The sequence below is a fragment of the Urocitellus parryii genome, chromosome 2 (genome assembly GCF_045843805.1).
Source record: "Urocitellus parryii isolate mUroPar1 chromosome 2, mUroPar1.hap1, whole genome shotgun sequence".
NCBI classification, from domain to species: Eukaryota; Metazoa; Chordata; class Mammalia; order Rodentia; family Sciuridae; genus Urocitellus; species Urocitellus parryii.
Window position 1 is genome coordinate 171,014,422 of NC_135532.1, and position 22,845 is coordinate 171,037,266.

At 50.4% G+C, this 22,845-nt stretch overlaps 1 protein-coding gene across 4 annotated transcripts in view; it reads right to left on the bottom strand.

The window, feature by feature from the left end:
• Nucleotides 1-22,845, bottom strand: part of Mylk (myosin light chain kinase) — a 132,359-nt gene that overhangs the window by 58,460 nt on the left and 51,054 nt on the right. For 2 of the 4 annotated variants that reach the window (XM_026394135.2, XM_026394108.2), the window contains 3 exons: nucleotides 21,703-22,676; nucleotides 14,934-15,050; nucleotides 5,985-6,071 (listed from right to left, as the gene is read on the bottom strand). In XM_026394135.2, the coding sequence (XP_026249920.2) occupies nucleotides 5,985-6,071; nucleotides 14,934-15,050; nucleotides 21,703-22,676 (1,178 nt within the window). Of the gene's footprint in view, nucleotides 1-5,984; nucleotides 6,072-6,436; nucleotides 6,511-14,486; nucleotides 14,537-14,933; nucleotides 15,051-21,702; nucleotides 22,677-22,845 lie in introns of those variants that run through there. The other 2 variants (XM_026394127.2, XM_026394118.2) reach the window with 2 other exon arrangements.

Sequence of the window (22,845 nt, forward strand, 5' to 3'; positions counted from 1 at the left end):
CTTTTGCTTCTGGTCCAGACTGACCAAGTCTAAACTAAACCCTGCCTCCAGAACTTTTCTTCTGTCCTGGAAGAGAGGGACTCAGTGTCTCACAGTCTACAGACCACTCAACTTGAAGACATAAGTGCATCCCTGCCAAGAGTGAAAAGTCTGAGAGGAGAATTAGGGAGCTAGCACTAAATGGCCTTGGGTACAGTCAGGTCCCTGGATCTCTGTCTCTCTGGGGACATTTCCCTTTTTAAGTAGTTAACTAAAAATAGGTATCAAACCCTTCACAATTCCCCAAATCGGCATTCACTTTCTGCAAAAGGCTCCTGAAAGGGACATAGGCTGGGTTGAGTGTGAAGTGAGCACCTGCTCCAAGAGGCTGTGGAGAGCCTGTGGACAGAAGGCTGAATGCTGCTGCCCAGTACTGGGGCACGTTCAAGACCCCTTCCTCTTCCACATGCACTGGCCTCCTTGCAGTGTGTCCTTACAGACTTGGGAAGAAATATTGGTTGTTTTCCTAGAATGAAAATCTCTGGGCAAATTTTCCACCCAACCTTCATTAGGAAGGTTTTAGGAGGACACAGCTCCTCTGGTTACTGCAAACACCCATTTCCAAGTCCCCAAGACATAGAACATCAGGATATTTGTGAAGGAGGCAGCTCAAGATGGTTGGGCGGCAGGGCCAGCAGGGTGCCCCTAGGTTCTTCCTGGGGAGGACCCATCACCAGTTAATTGAATTATGGAAGACACTGGGTGAGCTGGGGAAGAAATTAGAGGTAGCAGCTTGGTGGGTGGGCATCACAGGGTCACACACATGTGTGTGGAAGTCACTGGGCACTATTATACCCATAGATCAGCCACCACTTTGGTTGGGAGAAAGTGGAGTTGCTGCCTGCTTTCAGAGATGTTTATGGAAAAATCTCAGCTTCTCTCCAGTCCCACATCTTTCACTATCAGGTAAGTCTTGATGCCAAATCCTAACCTCTCTAGCATTTCCTTTCAGCCCCCTTGCCTTTTTTTTTTTTTTTTTTTTTTTTTGGTATTGGGGATGGAATTCAGGGGCACTCAACCACTAAGCCACATCCCCAACCCTATTTTGTATTTTATTTAGAGACAGGGTCTCACTGAATTGCTTAGTGCCTCCTTTTTGCTGGGGCTGGCTTTGAACTCATGATCCTCTTGCCTCAGTCTCCTGAGCCACTGCTTCCAGCCTTTTAAGTCCTTTCAGGACCTAGCACTTCCCCCAACCTGCAAAAAATGTTTAGAAGAAAGATTTGATTTGGGGGAAACCTTCACAAAAACTGGACATTGTTTGATATCCAAAAATGCTTTCAAATTGACATGACTTTTGGTTTCAGGGAGACACAAAAATGGGTTCGGGGGTGGTGGCGAAGATATTTAAAAGCATCAGCTGGGCTCAGTGGTGCACACCTGTAATCCTAGGAACTCATGGAGCTGAGGCAGGAGGATTGCTAGTTTGAGGACAGACTCAGCCAACTAAATGAGGCCCTGTCTTAAAAAAAGGTGGGTGGGAGGTGGGGCTGGTATGTAGCTCTGTGGTAGAGCACTTGCCTGGCATGCATGCGGGAAGCCTTGGTATAGCAAAAATAAAATAAAAGCATCATGGGCTGGGGATGTGGCTCAAGTGGTAGCGCGCTCGCCTAGCATGCGTGAGGCACTGGATTCGATTCTCAGCACCACATTAAAACAAAATAAAGATATTGTGTCCACTTAAAATTAAAAAATAAATATTAGAAAAAAATAAATAAAAGCATCATAATCTGAGACAGTCTAACATAGTGACTGGGATGGTCCAATGTCAGAGATGAGGCTCAAGGCCAGGCATGGAATAAAAGGGATGTTCCATCTGTATGATCCTTAAATCGCAGTGGAGACAGGAACCCTAAAGCACAGAACTCATGAATTGATAGAAAATCAAATACTGATTATGAACCCACTCAGGGGCCATCTACTCAAGTTGTAAAATGCTCATTGATCTCTTCAAAAGATCACCACCTTATACAGACTAATAGGAGAAATCCGTGAATCCGCTTATTAAGCTGGTATTAAACTGGAAGGTAGACTGTGGGTTGATGAGAGAATACCATTGTTCAATATCAAATTTCCTGATTTCAATAATTGCACTGTGATTACATTCTTAGAAGACACACAGTGAGTTAGAAGTCCAGGGCATGGATACAAAATTTGGTCTTATATGGATCCATATATATATATATATATATATATATATATATATATAGAAAATGATAAAAAAAGGAACAAAATGTAAATAATTGTTGAATTTCAAGTAAGGAGCATTCAAGAGTTTCTTGTACTATTCTTGTAATTTTTCTGTAACTTTTCAAGTTAGATATAGAAAAGATCCCAGTGAGGGCATGCAGCAAACATCCAGATAAGCCTCTGAATCCAGGTATGCGAGCCAGCTGCTGCCCTCCCTATCCCCCAGCTGAATGACAACCAGACCTCTGCCAGTCCTGGGGGCCCAATCCCTCTCTCCTCCTGCTGCCCCATGGGCTGGAGGAAGTTCTGCTCAGCCTGTGAGGACAGCACAGAGTACATCCCTGAGAAGACAAGGTGCAGGGGGCCGTGACAGGAGCATAGATCAGGCTTGGCATCACAGTTGTACTCCTTCCCAGCTGGGAGGCCCTGGGGCATGATAATTTTGTCTCTTAGAATCAGTTTCACTCATTTGCAAAATGGGAACAGCAACCACTTGTGGCAGAGCAGAGTGAGAGAGCGGAAGTGACCTAGCCAGAGCACCTGAGGCTAAGGCTGCTGCCCAGGGGGTCCGCTCAGCTGCCCTCACTCTGGCCTCTGCCGTTTCACCCCAAGCTCCTGCCTGCCTCTCTCCCTCTTATGTTATCATTCCTCCTCAACCAAAGCACACAAATTACACTCCTCTCCTCTTTCAAAACCTGGCCTGGAGGCTCCCTCATTCTAACCGCCACCCCCCCACCCCCAACGCACATCATCTCCCTCTTTCATCTGTGAGCTGGTGTCCACCAGGTCAACTTGTGCTTTGCTCCATTTCCTTTCATCCTCCTGTCAGCTCACTCGGAGCACACTGATTTGGCTCTTCAAGTGCTTGGCCACAATGAGGCTCCCAGGGGCCCCCAGGACAGAGTGGGGGTAAGCTTTGTCCACTCTGCCCCTCAACTGCTGGCTTACAGGACCAAACTATCATGCTGGAGAGAGGAGGCCATGCAGAGAAGGATCTGGCCACAATGTTTGACAGGAAAATCACTCACTCTTCCCTCAGGAAAGATGGATTTCCTCCTTAGATTAGGTACTTTTGGCTCTTGACAAAAGCACACACACACACACACACACACACACACACACAGACCACTCATGAAACTGGACATGTCTGGGACTGCGGAAGGTAATGCACATGGCAGAGAGGGACAGACTGCAGGATTTCATTTCTATGGGGAGAAAAATCCTGCTGATGTATTTATATATTCATAAATACATAAATACACAGAAAGAAGAAACTGAATACATTTGTGATGTGAGTGGATTTGGGGGTAGATGGAGTTATGGAGTTAATCCTGTCATGAATGTGTGCATTTTCATGGAGCTTTCTGCAAGCTGTGCCCCTCCACACCACAGGGTGCCTTGGGAGACCCTCCCAGAGTGTTGGCTCTACACGGAGGCAGCAGGAAGATACCCTTCTGCTGCCCTAGACCAACAGTGGGGGGCACCAGTTTCCCTCTGGACAGTTGCTTTCCAGTGTGACCACACACTGGGATGACCTGGGAGCATAAACAAATACTGAAGCCCTGCTCCCACCCGAGGTTCCGATTTAATTAGTCTGGGGAGCAGTCCAGGCAGTGGTGGCTTCCAAGCTCCCCAGGTGAAACTAATATGCAGGCAGGGCCGCCAGCTGCGGATCCAGAGTTGGATGATGACAACTCGATTGGGGTTTTCCACAGCCTCCTGTTTTCCAGGGCAAAGAGCCCAGCTCTGGGTCTGCTCATTGTCTCCTGCTTGTTTTTCTCCTCCACAGTTCCCCTTTGACCTCTCCTCACCTCCCTCAGGATCACACTGGACAGGAGGCTGCTGAACCTCTGCCCTTGAGAAGTGAACTACCACATGTCACCCGAGTCACAGTCCTGGCGTTCTTTTCGGGACAACATCTCATCTGCTTTCATTTCCCAATATTGAACATGGCATGGTCCCAGAAAATATTTGGAAAGAATAACTATTATCCCATCCCTACTAGGTTCTTCTTAGATTGGTTTTTCTGCGCTTCCAATAACTTATTTAATGTCCACTCTTGATCTTTGAAGCTTCTTGATAGTGGTCCCTCCACTATTCTTGGGGATTACTTCCCCACTTTGGGTAAATATCTTCTCCCTTTGGCTGCCCCACCATACTGAAGTCTGACACCCCCCCCCCAGGCTTGTGTTCAGGGAACCCAAATGCATCATCAGGAAGGTGAACACATTGCTTAACAAAAGAAGGAAAGAAGGAAGGAAGGAATGGAGGGAGGGAGGGGGGGGAGAGGAAGAAAGAGGAGAGTAAGGTGAAAGTCATAAACATGGCTACATAATGGAAAAAGAGAAGTGGTCTTCTGTGTCGTCAGGATGATTACTTTCCTCTATTTGTCCAGGTAAGAACCTGACTTGTCTGCTATTTGTTTTAAAACAGTGTGTTGGGGCTGTCCAAGTAACCTGCATCCTGCTAAAACTGGAGGTTTCAAAGGATAGTTCTGCTAATGAAACTATACTAATAATGACTGTAGAAGCCAGGGCTGCTCTATGACTTTTGCCTTCATGGGCTCCTTCCTCCTTAATACATATTTAGTTGAATATTATAAATATTATATTTTAATTATATAAATTATAGTTCACAATTTCTCTGGCATAAAGGATGAATATATTAATATTATGAATTCAAAACATTGTCTTTGAACAGTTCATTTTTTTCTTCTAATTTTATAGGACAGCACATTTTTGTGGGCCTGTAAAGCAGTGTGTGCGCTCGGCACCATGCCAAATGGGTGGGTAGGCCCTGGGGGAATCAAGGTCCAAAAGGAAGGTGTAACTATCTATAGCCTGGGTGATGGAGAAGCTCCTTTCATCCCTGCATATTTATGTCACTCTGCAGTTTGACTCTGAGAGACACCAGGGAGGGTCCTCCAAGAGCAAGGCATAGCATGTGCCATTCTGAGGCTCATGCTAGGCCCTAAAGGAAGGTGCCATGAGAGAAGGACCTGTTTCCATGCTTGGTAAGGAGACAGTGGGTGGATGAGGGAGCTGCCAATGCTCTGAGCTCCCAGAGAGTTACTTTGAGGTAAAAGGAGGAAGAACTCGCGGCTGATCTGGTTTTGCAGTGAGAGTTTGTCAGAAAGGTTGCCCATGGAGAGAGGTGCCAGAGCACAGGCATACTGGTCGAGGACCTCAGGGGATGGCTATGGTTCAGGGAGGAGCTCAGTCTGGCTTGAATACAAAATAGGAGTGAGAGAGTGAGGGGCAGAGCTGGGAGAGAGGTGGCAGCCAGGACATAAGGGACCACATGTACACAGGCACAATAGTTATGTCTAGGCATGGTCATGCAAAAAGTTCACTTGTATGGGATTTCACAGGTGCTGGGGACCACTGGTATTTCAGTTGGGAATGATCACAATTTAGAGAGGTTCCCTGGCAAAGCAGAGTCAATTGAGGAGTGATTCGCTCTTGCAGGGAGTGGGGGTGGGGCTCAGTAACAAAGTAAAAAGAGTATGAGTGATGTTGAGGGGGACAGAGATGTGCACAGGTGGTGGACAGGTTGTGGGGGAAGGAGGGAGATGAGAAAAGGTCACGAGGAGGTCACCGGGTACTGTGGCATATGGGCAGAAGCCAGACCTGGAGACACTCAAGCCAGAGGGATGCTCAGGAGACAGAGGCTCTGACACCCGTCTACCCCCCACCCCCACCCCCCCAGTCCTGGGTGTCCCTGACTTTGCGAGGCAAAGCAGAGCCAATACTCACTCTCGGTTCCTAGCAGAGGGAGAAGAGGGCCCCTGGGCCTCCGGGATTTCATCTCCGGGGCCTTGGTGTTCTTAGTGTCTGGAGCATCTGGAACAAAACAGGGAACACAAACATCACTGGGCGGCTGTCCAAGGAGATGAACAGAGGAGGCACCTCAGTCAGGATCCCACCTCAAGCCTCCTATGGCCCACCCATCCTGCATTCCTTGGGAGGCCCTCGGCGCCTGCTGGGCCGGCCCTCCCTCCACTGGCACCAAAGAAGGAAAGGCCGCCATGGCTGATAAATCAGGTGGTAGGACAGTCACCCTGGCAAGATGGATGGATAGGCTACTGGGAGCTGGTTAGTACTCCCCTCTGCACAGGCTGACAGAAATACCGCTGCTGTCCAGGCTGTGGCCGTCCTGCCCTCTGGCTCAGCTCCCCCATCTTTTCCTTCCTTGGGCCTTGACTCACTCAGCTGAATGTTCCGGACTTCCAAAAACACTTTCAAAAAGAGGTCTCACACAGAGGAAGGAGAAGACGTGGCTCCCGGTCTGGAGGGGCTGGCGGTCAGTCTCTGATTTTTTCAGACATGCTGTTGCATTTGGCCCATAACAGACCAGATAAAGACCTCAGAGCAGGCAGCTAGCGTGCCTCTCCCCTGAGACTGAAGCGAGGACCCACTTGGGGGCTTCTGCTAACCTTCCCCAAGGCAGGGATGGTGCAACATTGCTGCAGCAGCTAAATCAGACTCGATGGGGATGGGGACGGTGCTGCTCCTCAGGCCTCTGCTCCAGGCTCCTTCTCCCATGCTAAGGCATAGCCCAGATAATGCCTGAGGAACCCTCCCTTGTCCGGCAGCAGGGACTCTTCACTCTGGCTGGGTGGGGCTGGGCAGAAAAAGCCCCCACTGGGCCCCCAGGAGAATGGACTTTACAAAGTTGTGGGGAAACCATCTAGGACTCAGATAAGAAATACTTGCTGAATCAATGTCACCATGCTCTCTGGCCTTCCTTTCCCTACAAGGAACACTTTTTGGGGACAGGTTGGGTGGGCAGCTCTCTGAACCCCCTTCCTATCCTCCTTTTCCTGCTTGGGAGAAGAGGAAACTCAGAGGGAGGAAGGAGGGTGGGGCACTTTCCAGAGGCTTTGGCCACTTCCTGTGGCCTGGCTGGGGAGGAAGGGCTATCTTGTTCCCCTCCCTTTCAGGATGGCAGCCCTGGCTGATCTTACTTCATCTGGGCTCTGGGGTGGGAACCAGGAGCACAGAGTGAAGGGGCCAGGGACATATCCTTCCTGTCTCATGGGCTCTCTGAGCTCTCACCTGGAGGCATGTCTCTTTCTACATAGCATCTGGGTCCCTGCCTGCTCTAGAAGTGGAGCTGCCCATGCTAGCCTTCTCACACAGCATCATTTCTGAGACTTAACACTAGTCAGCCTCCCTTCCCACCTCCTGAGGCGAGGACCCACTTGGGGGCTTCTGCTATCCCTCCCCAAGGCAGGGATGGTGAAACATTGCTGCAGCAGCTAAATCAGACACAATGGGGATGGGACACGGTAATCCGGTAACAGAGGCACCTTGCACACATCTGGGGGGCCTGCAGCACCCTAGAGCAGTTCAGAGGTCTCTGGGCTGGGCCGGAGATGGGGGGCTCCCCATTGAAAAAGGGCAAAAGCCATATACATGGAACTGTGGGAATGACTGGATCGTAAGTAGGACTTTCTATCGATCTATAGCAGGAGATGGGGATAAAGGGACAAGAGTGGAAGAGATCCTTTGAAGCAGTGCTTGATAACCCAGCCCCTAACCTGCCCCCATGGCATGTCACCCTAATCCCACCTCAGTCCAGAAGTGCAAAGGAGCACCAGATGGTGGAAGGTCTTTGCCATCCATAGCCAATGCCACCAGGATCTTAGGGAGCTGCCCATACCCAGGGCACCAATTCCATGTGGAGCTGGGTAGAGGAAGAGAAAGTGCCCCTAGGACTTGAAAGAAAGTACATGCAGAAATTTCTCTTTGCCCTTTTCCCAGAGGAGGAGTGGAGGTGGGGATGTGCACAAAGTTCTGCATTCCTTGGTTCAGATCTCTCTTTCTCCTGGTGAGTCCCAGAGCATAGAGAAGGCAGAGAAAGAAGGACTGGTTTCCCCACCACCCACAGGTGGGAAAACTGAGTAGAAGCAAGTAAAGAAGGAGAGGCCCAGTTTTCCTGGGCTTCTGAAAGGAGGGATGTGCTGGGCTTTACTTTCAAGCACCCATCACAGAAGGATGAAGAGAGGACAGTTCTAGTTGTGGCTTTGTCATCAGCAATCTCAAGAACATGGGCAAGTCACTTAAACTGTCCCATGTCTCTGTTTTCTTATCTGTTCAAAGGGAATGACTCTTGTTTTCTCTACCCCACAGTGGCCCAAGTCCCAAAGGACAGAATGCACGCAATGGGGCTCTGGAGACCAAGAAGGGTCTTTTGCCTAAGTGAGCTCACTCTTCCTGCTAACCACGATCTCTCACTCCTCCGAGTTGACTTTAACATTTTCTACCTTCAGAATCCCTGCACCAGCCCCTATCATTCCTGCACTGTCCTCTGCTCTAGGGTGCTGCAGGCCCCCCAGATGTGTGAGTAACCACACTGGATGTGCTTTGAGCCTTGTTTTAAGAAGTTTCACTGCACTTTATCTTTCAGTCTGGCCATGAGGAAAAGGGCTCGAGTTTCCATTTCAAACCAAGCATACTCTAGGCCTGGAGCCCCGTCCCTCCTAAAGTGCCAACACTGTGGGGGCTGTGCATGCACCAGGGGCCCCAGGCAGGGATGCTGAACCACTACGCCTCCTCCATGAGAACCGCGGGAGGAGTGGGCTGGAAGGACCACACGCTTAATCAAAACCAGCTTTGTGCTCACATGGCTGTCCAGGGGATAAAAATAATAGTAATAAAAGTTTAAGAGCAGCCTGTCTTTTCTGTCTATTTTAATCTATTTTGTGATGAAACTGAACTTCATTTCTAGATCTGGGCCTCAGGGCTAGAGTCCTTTGCTGGCCTGGTGTGCACCCCAAGGAGTGTGCAGAGGGAAGATGGAGGTGTGGGGAAGTGGGGGGCCTTGACAGAGAGAGGGAAACTTGTCCTTATACGGACAATGCCTCACCCTTTCCACTCCTGGGCTCATTCTGGACTCAAACCCTCAAGGGGACATTTGGCATTTTTTCTTTTGTTTCTCCCAAAGAGGTTGGGTCCCTGGGCTCTGGCCCTAGGCAGAGGAATGAGGTCTTGGGAAGCTTCTGAGAGTGGGTCTGAGCTTCCAAGAGACCCATGAGGGGGCAGAGCAGAGGGGCTGGGCTCCAGCCTCTCCCAGGAGGTCGTCCATTCTTCCTCGATGGCCTCTCTTTCTGCCAAAGACCAAGCAGCTTGCTAGCTGAAAGGACAGCGCTTTCTAGTTGGGAACTTGAGCTCTTTTCTGGCTCTGAGGTTTAGTGAGTCGTTGGGGAAGTTCCTGAACTTTTCTGAGGCTGATCTTCCTCATTGGAAAAATGGGAATAACACCAACTCAACAGAAGAGGGACGGAGGAGTGAGTTACAAAATAACAGGTGACATTTACTGGGTCCTTGTTCCACACATGTGCTCTGCTGAAGTGCTTTATGTGCTCACCCAGGGCGGAACCACACCATTCCCCAATACTTAGTTACTTTTGACCTAAAAAATAGCAATTCTATTTAGTTGAACCTAATACCCATTAACTGCCTGTGACAACTTAAAGAATCAATGTGAAAGTGGGAGTGGAGTGGAGAATATATATAGAAGGACTGAAGCCAACGAAGGCTGGGTCCAACTCAGTGACAAACAGCAGTGCCAATGGTCCTGGGGGCAGTGGGCTGCAGTGCTTAGCAGCCAAGTCTTGGGATTAGATTCCCAATTAGTCAAGGTGAACTTGAGCAGGTGACTTGCTCTCTGTCTCAAATAGGCTGTTGTTGCTATCACTGCCCTTTAACCTTCTTGTCAAGGTCACCGATGATCTCCAGGTTGCCCTATCTAGTGACCAATGCTCAGGCTCCCCTCTACTCAGCAGTAGCATCCAACACTTGATCCTTCATTCTTTCCTTCCTCAGATTCTCATCATTTAGGATCTGGGACACTCCCTCTCCTGGATTTTTTCTCCCCGAGACCATTCTTTTGTGGACTCTTGTCCTCTCCCTGCTTCTCAATGTTGGACTCTACCTCTCGCCTTTGTCCCATCTCCATCCACATCCACCCCTGGGGACCTCTGTCAATTCCAGGGCATTTGATGGCCTCTACATGTGGATGGATCCCCATTCCCTGATCTCCCTCCCCAGCTTCAGATTTATCTAGATGCCTGTCTATGTCACATGTTTCTTTGGGCTGCCCAATGGGCATCTCCAACTTCACATGCACAAAACTCTTGATTGTCCCTCCAACCTGCACATTCTGACTTTAGTAGGCTGGCACTGCCATTGATCCTCACTCTTCCATGGAAACTAAGACTTTCACGCAGCAAGGAGGGGGCGCCCTGTGCCTCCCCTTTCTGTCTCCATATCCAACTCATCAGTGAGTCTTATCAGCTCTACATCAAACTAGATTTATGAATCCAATCATTACTTGTCACTTTCACTGAGCCTATATGCCACTGTCTCCTGCCATCGGATCTCCCTGCTCTCCTCTGTATCTGTTTTGGGTCTGGTCACCCCACACAGGGCCCTGAGTGATCCTTTACAAATGTCCAGAATTGTCCCATGTCACTCAGAATAAAATCCGGCTTCCTCGTTGAAGCCCACACAGCCTTGCAGAGTGGGCATCTGCCCTCTGCAGCCTCACTCCCATCACACAGTCCCTTGCTCCCGGCCCCATCAGCCTGGTTGCTTCCTTTTCCTGGGGAGGACAAACATAGTCTCACTGTCACCTCTTTTCTCTTACTTCAGGGACTCCTTCTCTAACTTCCTGGAGGTCTCTGTTCAAAAGTTCCTTCCTCAAGAGGGCTCAATAACCCCCATCTCTGAACAGCACCCCCTCCCACTTGCCCCGCTGGGCCTTCTCCACAGCAGGCAGCATTGCCTGAAGTAATGACATGTCTCTTCCTCTGCACTATTGCTTACTCCCAATAGAAGGTCAAGTGCTGAGAGCAAGCACTTGTTCTGCTGTGTTTACTGCTGCTAATGCCCAATTCTGGAGGAGAGCCTGGCATGGCGGGCACACAACTCTTTGTTGAATGAATGAGTGATGGCACAGGTGCCCGTTGGAGCACCTACACAAACATGGGTGACCCTCTGTGGTCACAAAGCCCCTCTCTCACTGAAGCTAAGGCTGGGTTGCCTTGGGGGCAACTGAAGAAGGGAGGCCTGAGTTGGGAAGGACTGCAGGAGCCCGTGAGGGGCTGAGGTGCCTTCTGACTCCTGTCCTGGGATGCTGGCTTAAGAAGGACTTCACCTCTCATCTGGGTCTGGATCACAGAAAATGAGTTACTTAGTCCCATGTACAGAAGGACTTCCCAACAGAGAGGGCTGGTAATGAAGGAGGCCGGGGGCTCTGCCATGGTAACTCACTGTACGGGGGGCTGGCAGGTCAGGGGGAAGTGCAGACCAGACACACTTGAGTCCTGCCGTGGTGGTCTGGGAAGTAGCTTACTGCTGGAGTGGGGGTCCTCTTGGATCTAGGCACCTGTCTGTGTGACCTGGGAAGGCTGTCCACCCAGGCTAAGTCTGTTTGCTAATGGAGGAAAGCTTGTCCACTATTGGGTAACCAGAAAATCCAAAATATGACAGAGTCTCTGGCCATGGTGGCCACGGAAGGCCAGTTTTTTCTCCTCCTGGACAAGTTTTCTGGAAAGTCTTTACCCACTCTAGGCTTAGTTCTCTTGTGTGGGGACAAATTGACACTTGCCTTCCGCGTATTTGGAAGGAAGGGTGATATGATCATAACCAAGAAAGTGCCCAAACACTCTGTCACACAAGAGAAAGACCCAAACAGCAGGACTAAAGCTGTCAGATATGCTGTATTATCAGGTCACCTCCCTTATACTATGTACAGGAGAAAAAGACACGTGGCTGACACAAAACTCGTTTTTTTTTTTGTTTTGTTTTGTTTTTTTGGTACTAGGGATGAACCCAAGGGCACTTAACTACTGAGCCACATCTCCAGCCCTTTTTGTATTTTATTTAGAGAAAGGGTGTTGCTGAGTTACTTAGGGCCTCACTAAGTTGCTGAGGCTGGCTTTAAACTCACAATCCTCCTGCCTCAGCCTCCCAAATCACTGGGATTACAGGCGTGTGCACCACACCCAGCCTATTGGGCTCCTTTTGATGAGATCTTGAAATATATCATCTTATTGGCTATAGACACATGGTCTTAATGGTGTTGGGCACAGGCTAAATGACAGTAAGTGACTTTCAGGGGGTATGATCAGCCCTGCTAAGTGACAGAAGGAAGCCAAGCTGAAGTTAGCACAGTGAAGAGGGACCTCACTGCCCTTCAATGACTAGTTCTGTCCAGAGGTCAGGCAGGCAGCTGCAGAGAGAGAGAACTTGGGGGCCCACCCAGGGCCTGGGTTGTGAACTCAAACATGGTTCCCTCTTAGGGCGGGGAGTCCCTTCAACCCAGTGTCATTCATGACTCCCGTTAACAACTGGACTAAAAACTACAGACCCCTCTTTTCAGAAAGATGCTTAAGCTCATATACACCCCAAGTTTTGCCTGCAATTTCAAAGGGTACTCAGACCCAGTGGGACCTGAATGTCATGCCCTAGGGAATGTGGACAGTGAGAGGAAGGGACACAATGAAGGCAGGAGTTTATACAGGGTGTCTAGCACAGATGTAGCTGCAAGGGTAAGAAGAAGGAAGGGAGAGGATGAAGAGGGTTGCCTGTTTTTCTCTCTGAAAACCAAACCAAACAAAACCTAATTAGCTGGGAGTTGGTGTGTTATCTCAGCTGGTCTTTCTCCTAACTTATTCCCAGTCTTCTGCTAAGATCCAGCTCCTAGTTTGCAACTAGGGGCCTGACCTCTGCCTTTAAGGGAACCAAAGATAAATGGTGGGGGTCATCAAGATTAGTGGGGATTGTAACAGACTCTTCCAGTCATCCTCAGTGTGAAAAAGGCCCCTTAAGTTGCAGAATGAATGTCCTTAAAAAAATAAAAAAAGATTCCCAAGTACATTCTGTAGGGAAAAAAAAGGAAATTTTATTTTGCAAACAAATCTGGAAAAGGTGCTGACATTTTACAGATAAGGAGAATGGATTGCTCTCCTGCCTGCAGTCAGTCATGTACATAGGAATTAGAGAGGCCAGGAGTTCCCAAAGCAGACAACCTCATTAGCAGGTTGGTTTCCTAATAGATTAGGGGGAATCAGCCAGAGTCCCAAGTGAGGAGAGGGGCTGTTAGAAATCAGGTTCCGGCGTCAAGTTTCCAGGAAGGCTACAACTGGCACCTGGGAGTGGGACTCTGACCTGGGTGGTGACAGCCCAAGTGAGGAGAGACACACAGGAGAAAGTAGCAGCCTCTGGCTGGCACAGAGTCTCAAAGCATGTGTCATAAGCCTGCTCCCAGCTGACCATGAACTCTGCCCCATCAGATCTGCTTTTTCAGATCTGCTTTCTCACTAGGGTGAGAAAAGGACATTACCAGAAGTCTAAGAGGACGGTTTTAGCTCACCTTTTTGGCTATTAACAATGTGATTCACATCACCACTGTGTGTTTTTAGGAGGCTTTTCTTTATAAGACCTTTCTTCCTTTCTCCCGTTCATTACTTACAGCTCAGTTTTGTGATCAGGAAATCGGATTATGAAATCCAGAATGAGGACTAAGATTCCACATTTTGTGGGATGGCGGAGAAATGGGTTAGGATCTGAGGACTCAAGTGATCCACTCAGGAGCCAGAACAACAAAGCTGTTCTTCGAGATGCCTTATTTGGACACTATTTTTTGACATGTCACTGATGGTTATTAACCAGGCATTTCAAGGGCAAGGAACTGTTTTCCCAAAACTACCTTTTTAGACATTTCCAGGCAAGTCCCAAAATACAAAGAAAGGGAACTGGATAGGGAATCCTTGAGATGGGGTTCTGCCCTGGCCCAGCCCTACTGTGACTGGAAAGCCTTCCTCTCTGAATGGCCTCAATTTTCTCATCTGTCAAATGAGGGTGTAACTCAGTGGTAGAGAATTTTCCTAGCATGTGTGAGGCCCTGGGTTCCATCCCCAGTATCCTCACAACAACAACAACAACAGCAACAATGATAATGGTGTTTGTCTAAACTATCATGAGGTCCATTCTACTTTCAAGTCTCTAATTTTACATTCCTCACCCCAGGAAGAAAAGAGTCATAAATGCATACTTCCTGCATTTCTTTAGGACAAATCCCAAGCCTCACAGTGAGGCCTTGTCCCTTCCCAAGAGGGAAATTCCACTCAGACCTGAAAGGTCTGCTCTTTCTCCCATGCCCCCTCTCCTTCTGCTGTGTTGCTATTACCCTTTTCTTTTGGCAGAGGTGGCCCTGTCCTCTCTACCCGAAGACTCAGCCCGACTCACCTCCTCCAGGATGGCTCCCCACATCTAGCTCCCTCCTCACGTTCCCAGGACCCACGCCAGCTCTGTGCCGCCAGCACTCACACTTGTTTGCTGTGGCTTGTAAAATAGTTATAGTCATTTTCCTGTGGGTGTGTCCTTTCTCCTGCTTGGTGCCCTTGTGCCCGGATTCCCTGCAGAAGGTTCTGGGTGTGGGGGATTAGGACAAGGAGGGTAGGAGAGGGTGAACAGCCCCTCCTCCTGGCAGGGGCATAGAAAGTGGCCACATGGGTAATCGAGTGGGACTGGCACTTTCATTTCTGTCTTGCTTTTGTAAAAGGGTAGTTTGGCACCTACCAAATGAATGCCCAGGTAGAGGTAAAGACAGTTGGGGGCAGTTCAGTTCAGATGTGGGAGGGTATGAGAGATGGGACCCTGGATATGTGATAGCATGGGTGGGGCATGACCTACCTTCCACGGTGACTTGGCAGGAGCACTCCGCCTGGCCGGCACCATTCTTGGCTACACACTTGTATAGGCCTCTGTCCTCGGGCAGTGCCTTCTCGATGGAGACGGAACAGAGTGAGCCTGGGGGAACAGAGAGAACTGTTGAATGCACCAGGCAGTTTCTTAGTACCTGTCCTGGCATCTGAAGCATGGCAGAGTGTCCTTACATAGCAGCCCCTGGGAGCCCAGACGAGAGGCCCTGGGGAAGTGATCCCTCTCCTCATGGAGGCCAGGGCAGTCTCTGCTGATAAACTACACAATGAAGCTGAGTCCTAATACACTCCTCCAGGCACCCCTCCTCCACTCCAGAGAGTCCTTTTACAGAGACATAATACAAAAGGACAGGGGGAAGAGAAATAGCCTCTGTCTCTGGAAAGCATGGATATAGCAGAGGAAATAGCTGGATGAGGCCCCTCACCAAGAGGGGTAAGGACTCAGGCCCAGGCTGCAGAGCTCTACTGCACCCAACGGCAGGGAAGGGGGCTCTGCCAAGCTTACAGAGTGACTTTGCGAAATCACTCTTAGGAAAGGGAATTTTGAAAAGAAGTGGGTGTGGGAGGGCTGGAATCCTTGTTCTGCAAGGACACTGGCCTGTGGGAAGCTCTGTTGGGTTGAAGAGGTGACTGGGGCCTTGGCACTGGCTTTTCAGAAATGGGGTCTAGAGAATCATGACCAATGAGGAGCACTGGACAGTGGGAGCACTTGGGGTTGCCTCCCTTTAATGTTGGGGCTTCTGGTCACCTCAGAGGGGGGTGAAAATGGCCTCCTTTCCTACTCTCCTCACTTGGGTCTATTCTTGCCCCGACCCACCTCTTGGGGCCTAGTTCTCTCATCCCAGGGCTGGTCACGTCTCCTCTGGAGGCCCCTCCTTTAGTTTCCCTCTGGGTGTAGGGAGAGAGCAGCTGAGGACCAGGCCTGTTGGTCAGGCGGGAGGTAGCAGTACCCTAGTTCTTGCCTTCAGGCTCACATATGAGGAGAAGGACAGAGCCAGAGCCATGGTAATCCTGTTGCCTAGAGTCACCCACCCCCAGCTCCCATGAGCCATTGGTACCAATGGACAGAGCTGTGTGCATTCTGGGTGTATGTGGCCAGGAGTCAGGGAGAAATACTGGAAGGGAAGCCGGTGGGCACCATTCCTAAAGGGCCTTTAGATCTCAGCTACAAGTCCCACTTCCACGTTTACATGTAGGCACAGACCTGACCAAAAAAAATGCTAAGGCCCCCAGAGGAAGGAAGGATGACATCAGTGCTGACCAGAGAACCTCATTCAGGCTAGAGGAGAAAGTTAGGGCCTAACATTTTCCTGGGGCAGGATGGCAGGCCGATCTATGTGCCAAACCTCCTATACCCTTTCACAGACCCTAACCCTTGGAAAGGCCTCACTCTGTCCTCCATGGCAGAGGGCAACGGGTCCTGGTCTCTTCCCACTGTGTTGAGAAGATAACCTGCAGAAACTGCAGTAAAAAGGATTTAGGTTGGATCTTTACACAGTCTGGTTTGAGAACGAGAACCATGAGGCACAGGAATAGGGGAATGAGGATAACCATGTTCTAGAGAGAGAACACTTTCCATTCAACTGAATATGGGCAGGAGGATACTAAGACGACCTCTGATCCCTCAGAAACCAACCCCACCTGGGAATTTCCCCTCAGTCTGGGCTGAGCCTCTGAGAACAGAACTCTGTTGAATCCTTGGTTTTCTTTCAGTTTCAGTCTCCAGCTGCCCTCAGCCTTAAACCAAAGTTAGACACACTGTAGACAGTCATGAGCCAACGGCCCAACTGGGAGGGCAGCGGAGCACTTGGACATGGCCCTGCCCCTCCGCCCCAACTCTTTCGAGCCCCAGAACTGATCCCGGCCACGTGCGTGGGCTGGGGGAGAGCCAGGCAGGCTGGGAGGCTGGCTACCCCAGATGAAGAATCTGGTATTTCCTGTGGGACAGCTCATTCCTGACCTCCAGAAGAAAACTGTTTCCCAGCATTTTTTTTTTTCAGAAGCCTCAGCCTGGTGGGGAATTTTGAGAAGGGGGAAGGGAGAGGTCAGGAGCAGGAATCTACTGAGCAACTCAGCAAGAGCCCTGCCTGGGAGAGACCCTCCTGGCCAGGGAGTCAAGCTCTGGGTTTGAAGTTCCCTCAGTTCTCTCCTGTCTTGAATGGGTGGGCAGAGAGGAGAACAAGGACAGGGACAGAGATGAGGGCAGGGAGCAGTCTGAAGTGCTGAAGGCTCTGCTAGGAGGCTGCGCTAGTCAGCAGGGCCTCCCTGACCTGGTCTCCCTGAAAGGCCCAGACCAGTAGTATGACTTACCTCCAGGTCACCTCCTCAGGTATGGTGCCCTCCTTGTCACCCCTATGCCTCCAGCCCTAAGTATCTCTCTTCTCTGCTCCCAAGTTACCCTGAGCTTGTTATTGCCAAAGCACCTCTCTTAAGGCCATTGCAGAAACACAGCTGTCTCCCATACAAGCTCTGAGGGGAGTGACAATGTCTGTCAGGAATGCTTTTCCTGAGCCTGGAATGCAGTTGCAATAAAAAAAAATGCCATCCTGAGAATGACAAAGGTGCATTTCTGTAGCAGGTGATCTGGCAGGATCTATGCAAACACACACACACACACACACACACACACACACAAATATAATCTATGGCTGAACAAGGTAACTAATTTCTAGAAGGAAAAAAGTTCCTAAGTCAGCACTGAGTGGATTATACATACGACAGTAGGGACTAGAACAAGGCCTTGCACAGAGTAGGTGCTTCAGAATTCTACCTTTTATAGGATGGACTTTCACAGTTTGAAAAAGAAAAAAAAAAAGCCTGCATGAGATTCTGCCTGGAAGGCAATTAAAAATGAATCATCTCTTGATAACAGCAACAAAAATGAGCCCTCATTATTAGACTGGGAGAAATGCTCTGAGGGGGAAGCCTGGCTGGGAGACAGCAAGCAAACCAGGAAGATAAAAGCACTTTTCAGGGCCACAGCAGCCCTGCTCTGGGCTCACAGGCCTTTGCCTCCCGCCTTGCATCCAAGACAGTTCTAGAAAGGGGGGCCTGGATGCCTGTCTCTGGGGGGCAAACCCAGCTGGTAGCATCCTGCAGTTCTGGAGATGCAGGAGGAGGAAGGACACTTGTACATGACTGTCCCTCCTAGTATTAACTCATAGTGAACTGCAACCAATGGCTGTCAAACCTCTTCTCAGGATTTTCTCGGGCCTAAATGGGGTGGATGTAATTCTGTTTGGGGGATCCACAGGTTCTGAGGCTGATCCAAGCTAAAGACATCAGAGAAGCCCCTGAAGCCTATAAACAGTGTCCTGTAGCAGCTGGTATTATCAGATACACAGGCGGATGAAGGAGGACAGAGGGCAAATCTTTCTTGGCTGAAATGGTTACAGAGGTCTGAGGAAACATCCAGAGGTGGTGAGTCTTGATAGAAGAGATGACAGGATTGGAGGCCAATGCAGTAGGGTAAGTAGTGTTCATAGCCAGGGGATGGGGCAGGGAGGTGCGGAGGGGTGGGAAGGTTGGGGAGATGGCATAGTCTTGGGGAGATGGGCGTAGTCAATCCCTTCTTCCTCCTCCATGAACCACCTCAAACCATCAACTTCCTTATTTCCACTGATACCTGTGGCCCAGACACCCCCTCAGTGGTCTGCCACTCCTTCCTCTTGCCCACCTAGCCTGCCCCCAACCTGCCTGCCAAGCCAGGTGACAGGTTCTCTTGCTTCTTGAACTGGTTCTTTCCTGTCTATGGCCATAGCTACTGTGCTGGTCCAGGCCTCACCACCCTTCTCCCTGACTCCTTCAGCAGGTTCCATGCCTGTCATTTGTTCATGGAGACAGCCAAACCCCTAAAACCAGCTTTGTGCACAAAGTTCCTCATTCCAGAATCTTGCACAAAACTCCCTTTTGCTTTGAAACTTGAGCTCCTTGGCACGAGATAGGAAGAAATTGGGGACAAACCACCTTCTCCAGCCCATATGGGCTAGGAGCCTTCCTCTGCTGCCATAGGCCCCCTGCCAATTCCCCGCTGCCTGTCTGGTGACTTCAGGGCTCAGATGGATGCCCAGGGCTTTCCCAAGGCCCTTTCCCTGTGGCCCTGGCACTCAGCTCCTGTTCCTCCAGACACACTTTGGGTAATTGGCTCCAACAGTTTTATCATTGTGAGCCCGAGTTCCCTCTCCAGATCCACTGACAACAGGTCCTCTCCTGCAGTAGGGCCTGTAACAGTGGCAACTGCTGAATCCTTGAGGCACACTTACCCCCAACAAAACAGGGGCTCTTACGGAACTGCTGAGTGAAGGGACAGGGGCAGGATTATTTTGAGACAAGGCACCCTCCCTGTGGCAAGACAGGCCCTTTTCAAGGTCTACTCCCACCACTGTAGGGAAAATACCAGAGACTTGGCAAGCACAGGGGACATCATCCCCCAGCCCCCAATTATGTGGGACTCAGGGCCTCACACACGCTGAGCCACACCCCCCCCCGTTTTTTTTTTTATTGTCTAGGCATGGGAATGCAACTACATGAGTTCAGTCCCAGCTGTTACTTAGGAGCTGTGCAGCATTGGGCAAGGTGCTAACTTGTGTTAGAGGGACATCATAGTGGTTGTGAGGACTAAGTGAATGGGAAATGTTAAGATGCCTAGGACAGTATCTGGTGTTCAACTGATGCAAGCTATTCTCATTTTAAAATAATAAGAATATTGTTTAAAGTTCAGGATTATCTCTGTGATCCCCTCCTACCCCTCCTAGTCTCTACTTGTGGTGGATTTTTTAGTAACTTCTGCTACTGCCACTCTGGACCCAACTATTGCCTTTGGGGCAGATTCTGTGGGAGGCGATGCTGGAGTAACTGGTGTCTCTATGCTCTTTAACAACCAGTGACCAGCAGACTAAGCTTACTCCAGGCAGTCAGGGTGTGGGAAGCCAGTGGCTAATGGCTCAGGAGTGTTTCTGAGGTCAAGGCAGGGGTCCACCTCACACTTCTTAGTTAAAACATTGTTTATAAGCAGCCACTGAACCCAGTGGTGGCTCTGCGTTTAAACTCCACACAGGTCCCAGGGCTAAGTGGCTTTGGGCATTGCCCCCCTCCCCCGCCCCTCACCACCTGCCCTCCCTGCCATTGTCTGAATCTTTCACCAAGGCTGGGGCAGTCATACCACACATGTCACCGCAGATGTTCCAAGGGTGATGGCTACCCATCTTCCATCCTACCCAGAAAGATTACTACAGGGTAACCAGGAAATGCTCCTGGTTAAGTTTTCCAATCAGTTTGACCAAGAGTTTTCCAATGGGGAGGTCCCCAGTGGGCATAGGGAAGGCTGTGGAATCCACTCCCCTGGATGTGTATATGTTTGCCCCAGCCTAGCGATCCCCCATGACCACCTGAGTGTGGATATCACAGAGGCTGAGCTAGCAGAGGCTGGGAGATGGAGAAGATGCCTTTTGGAGGACTCTGACCATCTGAGGACATCCATGAGAAAAAATTACTGTGTGAACATGTTTGCAAAATACAACAGGTTTCTCTCTGTTGACAGAAATTTCCAATTTCCCCTTCAGCCATTAGATTCAACATGCTTGGCTGTTCCAAATTTGCTGTCTGAGATGCAGAATGAGCAACAGGAACGTTGCTAATTCAAATACTTCCTCCCAAGCTGAAAGTGGGAGGCATATAGTGGGATGAGGGGTAAGGGATAGGTGGAGAGGGGTGTGACCAGAGGATAGCCCCAAGAGAGCAGAGGGAAGAGCGTTCTGCTGTCTCCACCAACCTGCATTTGCTGGGACTGTCCACTTGGCCTCTGCAGTGGCTGCCCTCTGCCCTTCAGAGGTAAATCCACCTCCTGGGGAGCTTCTTCATGCTCTGCCTTGGCCAGAGCCCCCAGTGGCATCTTTCAGCTCAGGAAGCACCCTATTCCTCTGCTGGCCACCAGAGTGGGGTGTGGGCTATCTGCTGGCCTCTGAGCTCCTGTCCAGGCTTGGGATTTATAAAAACACTTCCAACCAAATTGAGGGGCCAGGGGGAAACCTCCTCTCAGCCCTTCTCTTCTCTAGGTATAAAGTGGCCCACCTGAGAACTCCAGACTCCAAAAGACCACAGATGGCAGGATTTGCCAAACCCCCCCCCCCACCACCACCACCCAAGAATGTGAAATACCAGCAAACAAACGTCTCATCCAAATTAGGAAGCAAGCAGCTCTGTCTGTGTATGTGCTGTTGGGGCTGCACTGGGATTTTGAATTCCCACACAGGTTCCTACAAACCCACAATGCTCTTAAGATGTAAGATTTTGTTGACCCCAATTCATAGTCCCATACTATGCCGCCCTGCATACTCTTCCCCTGGCCAAAACTTCTGCTGCTTCCACAGCCCAGAGTCCCTTCAACCCCATCTCCCAGCCTACAAACAGCCTTCTCCATGCTTGGGTTGTTGGGCATCACTCAGGCCCACTTAAATTCTGGGGAACCATGGGTGGGGGTGTCATGAGATAACTCTGCCAGAAGACACCAAGATATAGGCTTACACCACAAGGATCAGAGACCCAGCTGTCATGGCTCAGCAAGGGGCATGTACCCAAGGTCCCTGAGCAGAAAACCTATCCTGTAAATGAGGTTGGACAGGGACTGGGCATTCCAACTCAGGCTATGGGCTATGAGTGATCATCAACCAGACAGAGGCTCCATGAGCCAACAGTGGCCCTGGTACAGGGTCCCTGTCTTCTCTGACCCCACCCTCATTTACCTTCTTGGGAGAGGATGATGAACTTGGTGGTCTTGAGTGTCTTTCCATTCAGTGTCCAGGTGATGGTGGCTGGGGGGTCAGAGGACACCTGGCACTGGAGTAGCAGCTTTTCACCCTCTGCCACATGGACATCTTGTAGCTTCTCTTTGAAAGTTGGGGCTGTCCCTTGGCTCTCTGGTCTTTTCTCATTGTCTGTGGCCCCTCTCTTGCAGTTCACATCGTTCTTAACCTCCTTCTTCAGTTCTTCTTTCCTGGCTGGTTTCAGGGTCTCGGCAGGCTTGGCATTGCCCACGGGTTTCAGGGTCTCGGCAGGCTTGGCATTGCTCACAGGTTTCAAGGTCTCTGCAGGCTTGGCATTGCCCATGGGTTTCAGGGACCCTGCAGGCTGTGCGTTGCTCACGGGCTGGGGACTTTCCACTGCCTTGGCACTCGAGGACTCGGCACTGCTGCTGCCATTCTCTGCCGGTAATTTCTTCTTGCTGCCCAGCACCGAGCGAAAGTCAGGTGTGGCAGGTTTTGGAGGTGGTGCCTTCTCAGGCACGGGGGTCTTAGGAGTCCCCTTCTTGGCCAGGACAGAGCGGAAGTCAACCTGCTGGGGGCTGTGCACCTTCCTCTCTTCCTCGGACAGAGTCTTTGGCTTCACCTGACGCTGCAAGTTGGCGCGGAAATCCATCTGCTCAGCTGGGATCTCCTTCAGGTCTTCTTCCGACAGAGTCTTGGTGCTCACCTTCTTCCCCAGGAGGTCGCGGAAATCCAGCTGCTCCACCTCCTGCTGGCGGATGGCCTCCTCTGTGTGCAGCCGGGTCTCCACACGCCTCTTCAGCAGCTCCCGCACGTCCTCACAGTCTTCCTCCTCTGGGCAATCCTGCCCTTTCCCAGGCCAGTCGGGCCTCAGGGTCCCATCACGGTCGCCACCACCATCAGCACCAGCTCCTCTACCACAGAGGCCCTCACAGCTGGCAGGCTCCTGCCCCCTGCAACCAGTGAAGGGAAAAAGAAAAGTAGCAGGAGGAAAAGGGGCCGGGAGAGCCAGAGACGTCAGGGGAGAGCAAATCCCCGAGGGCGGAGGGTAGAGAGGAGGGGGAAGGGGAGGTGGGGGCCGGCCAGGCTGTGTTTATAGAAGGGAACATTGGTGAGAGGCAC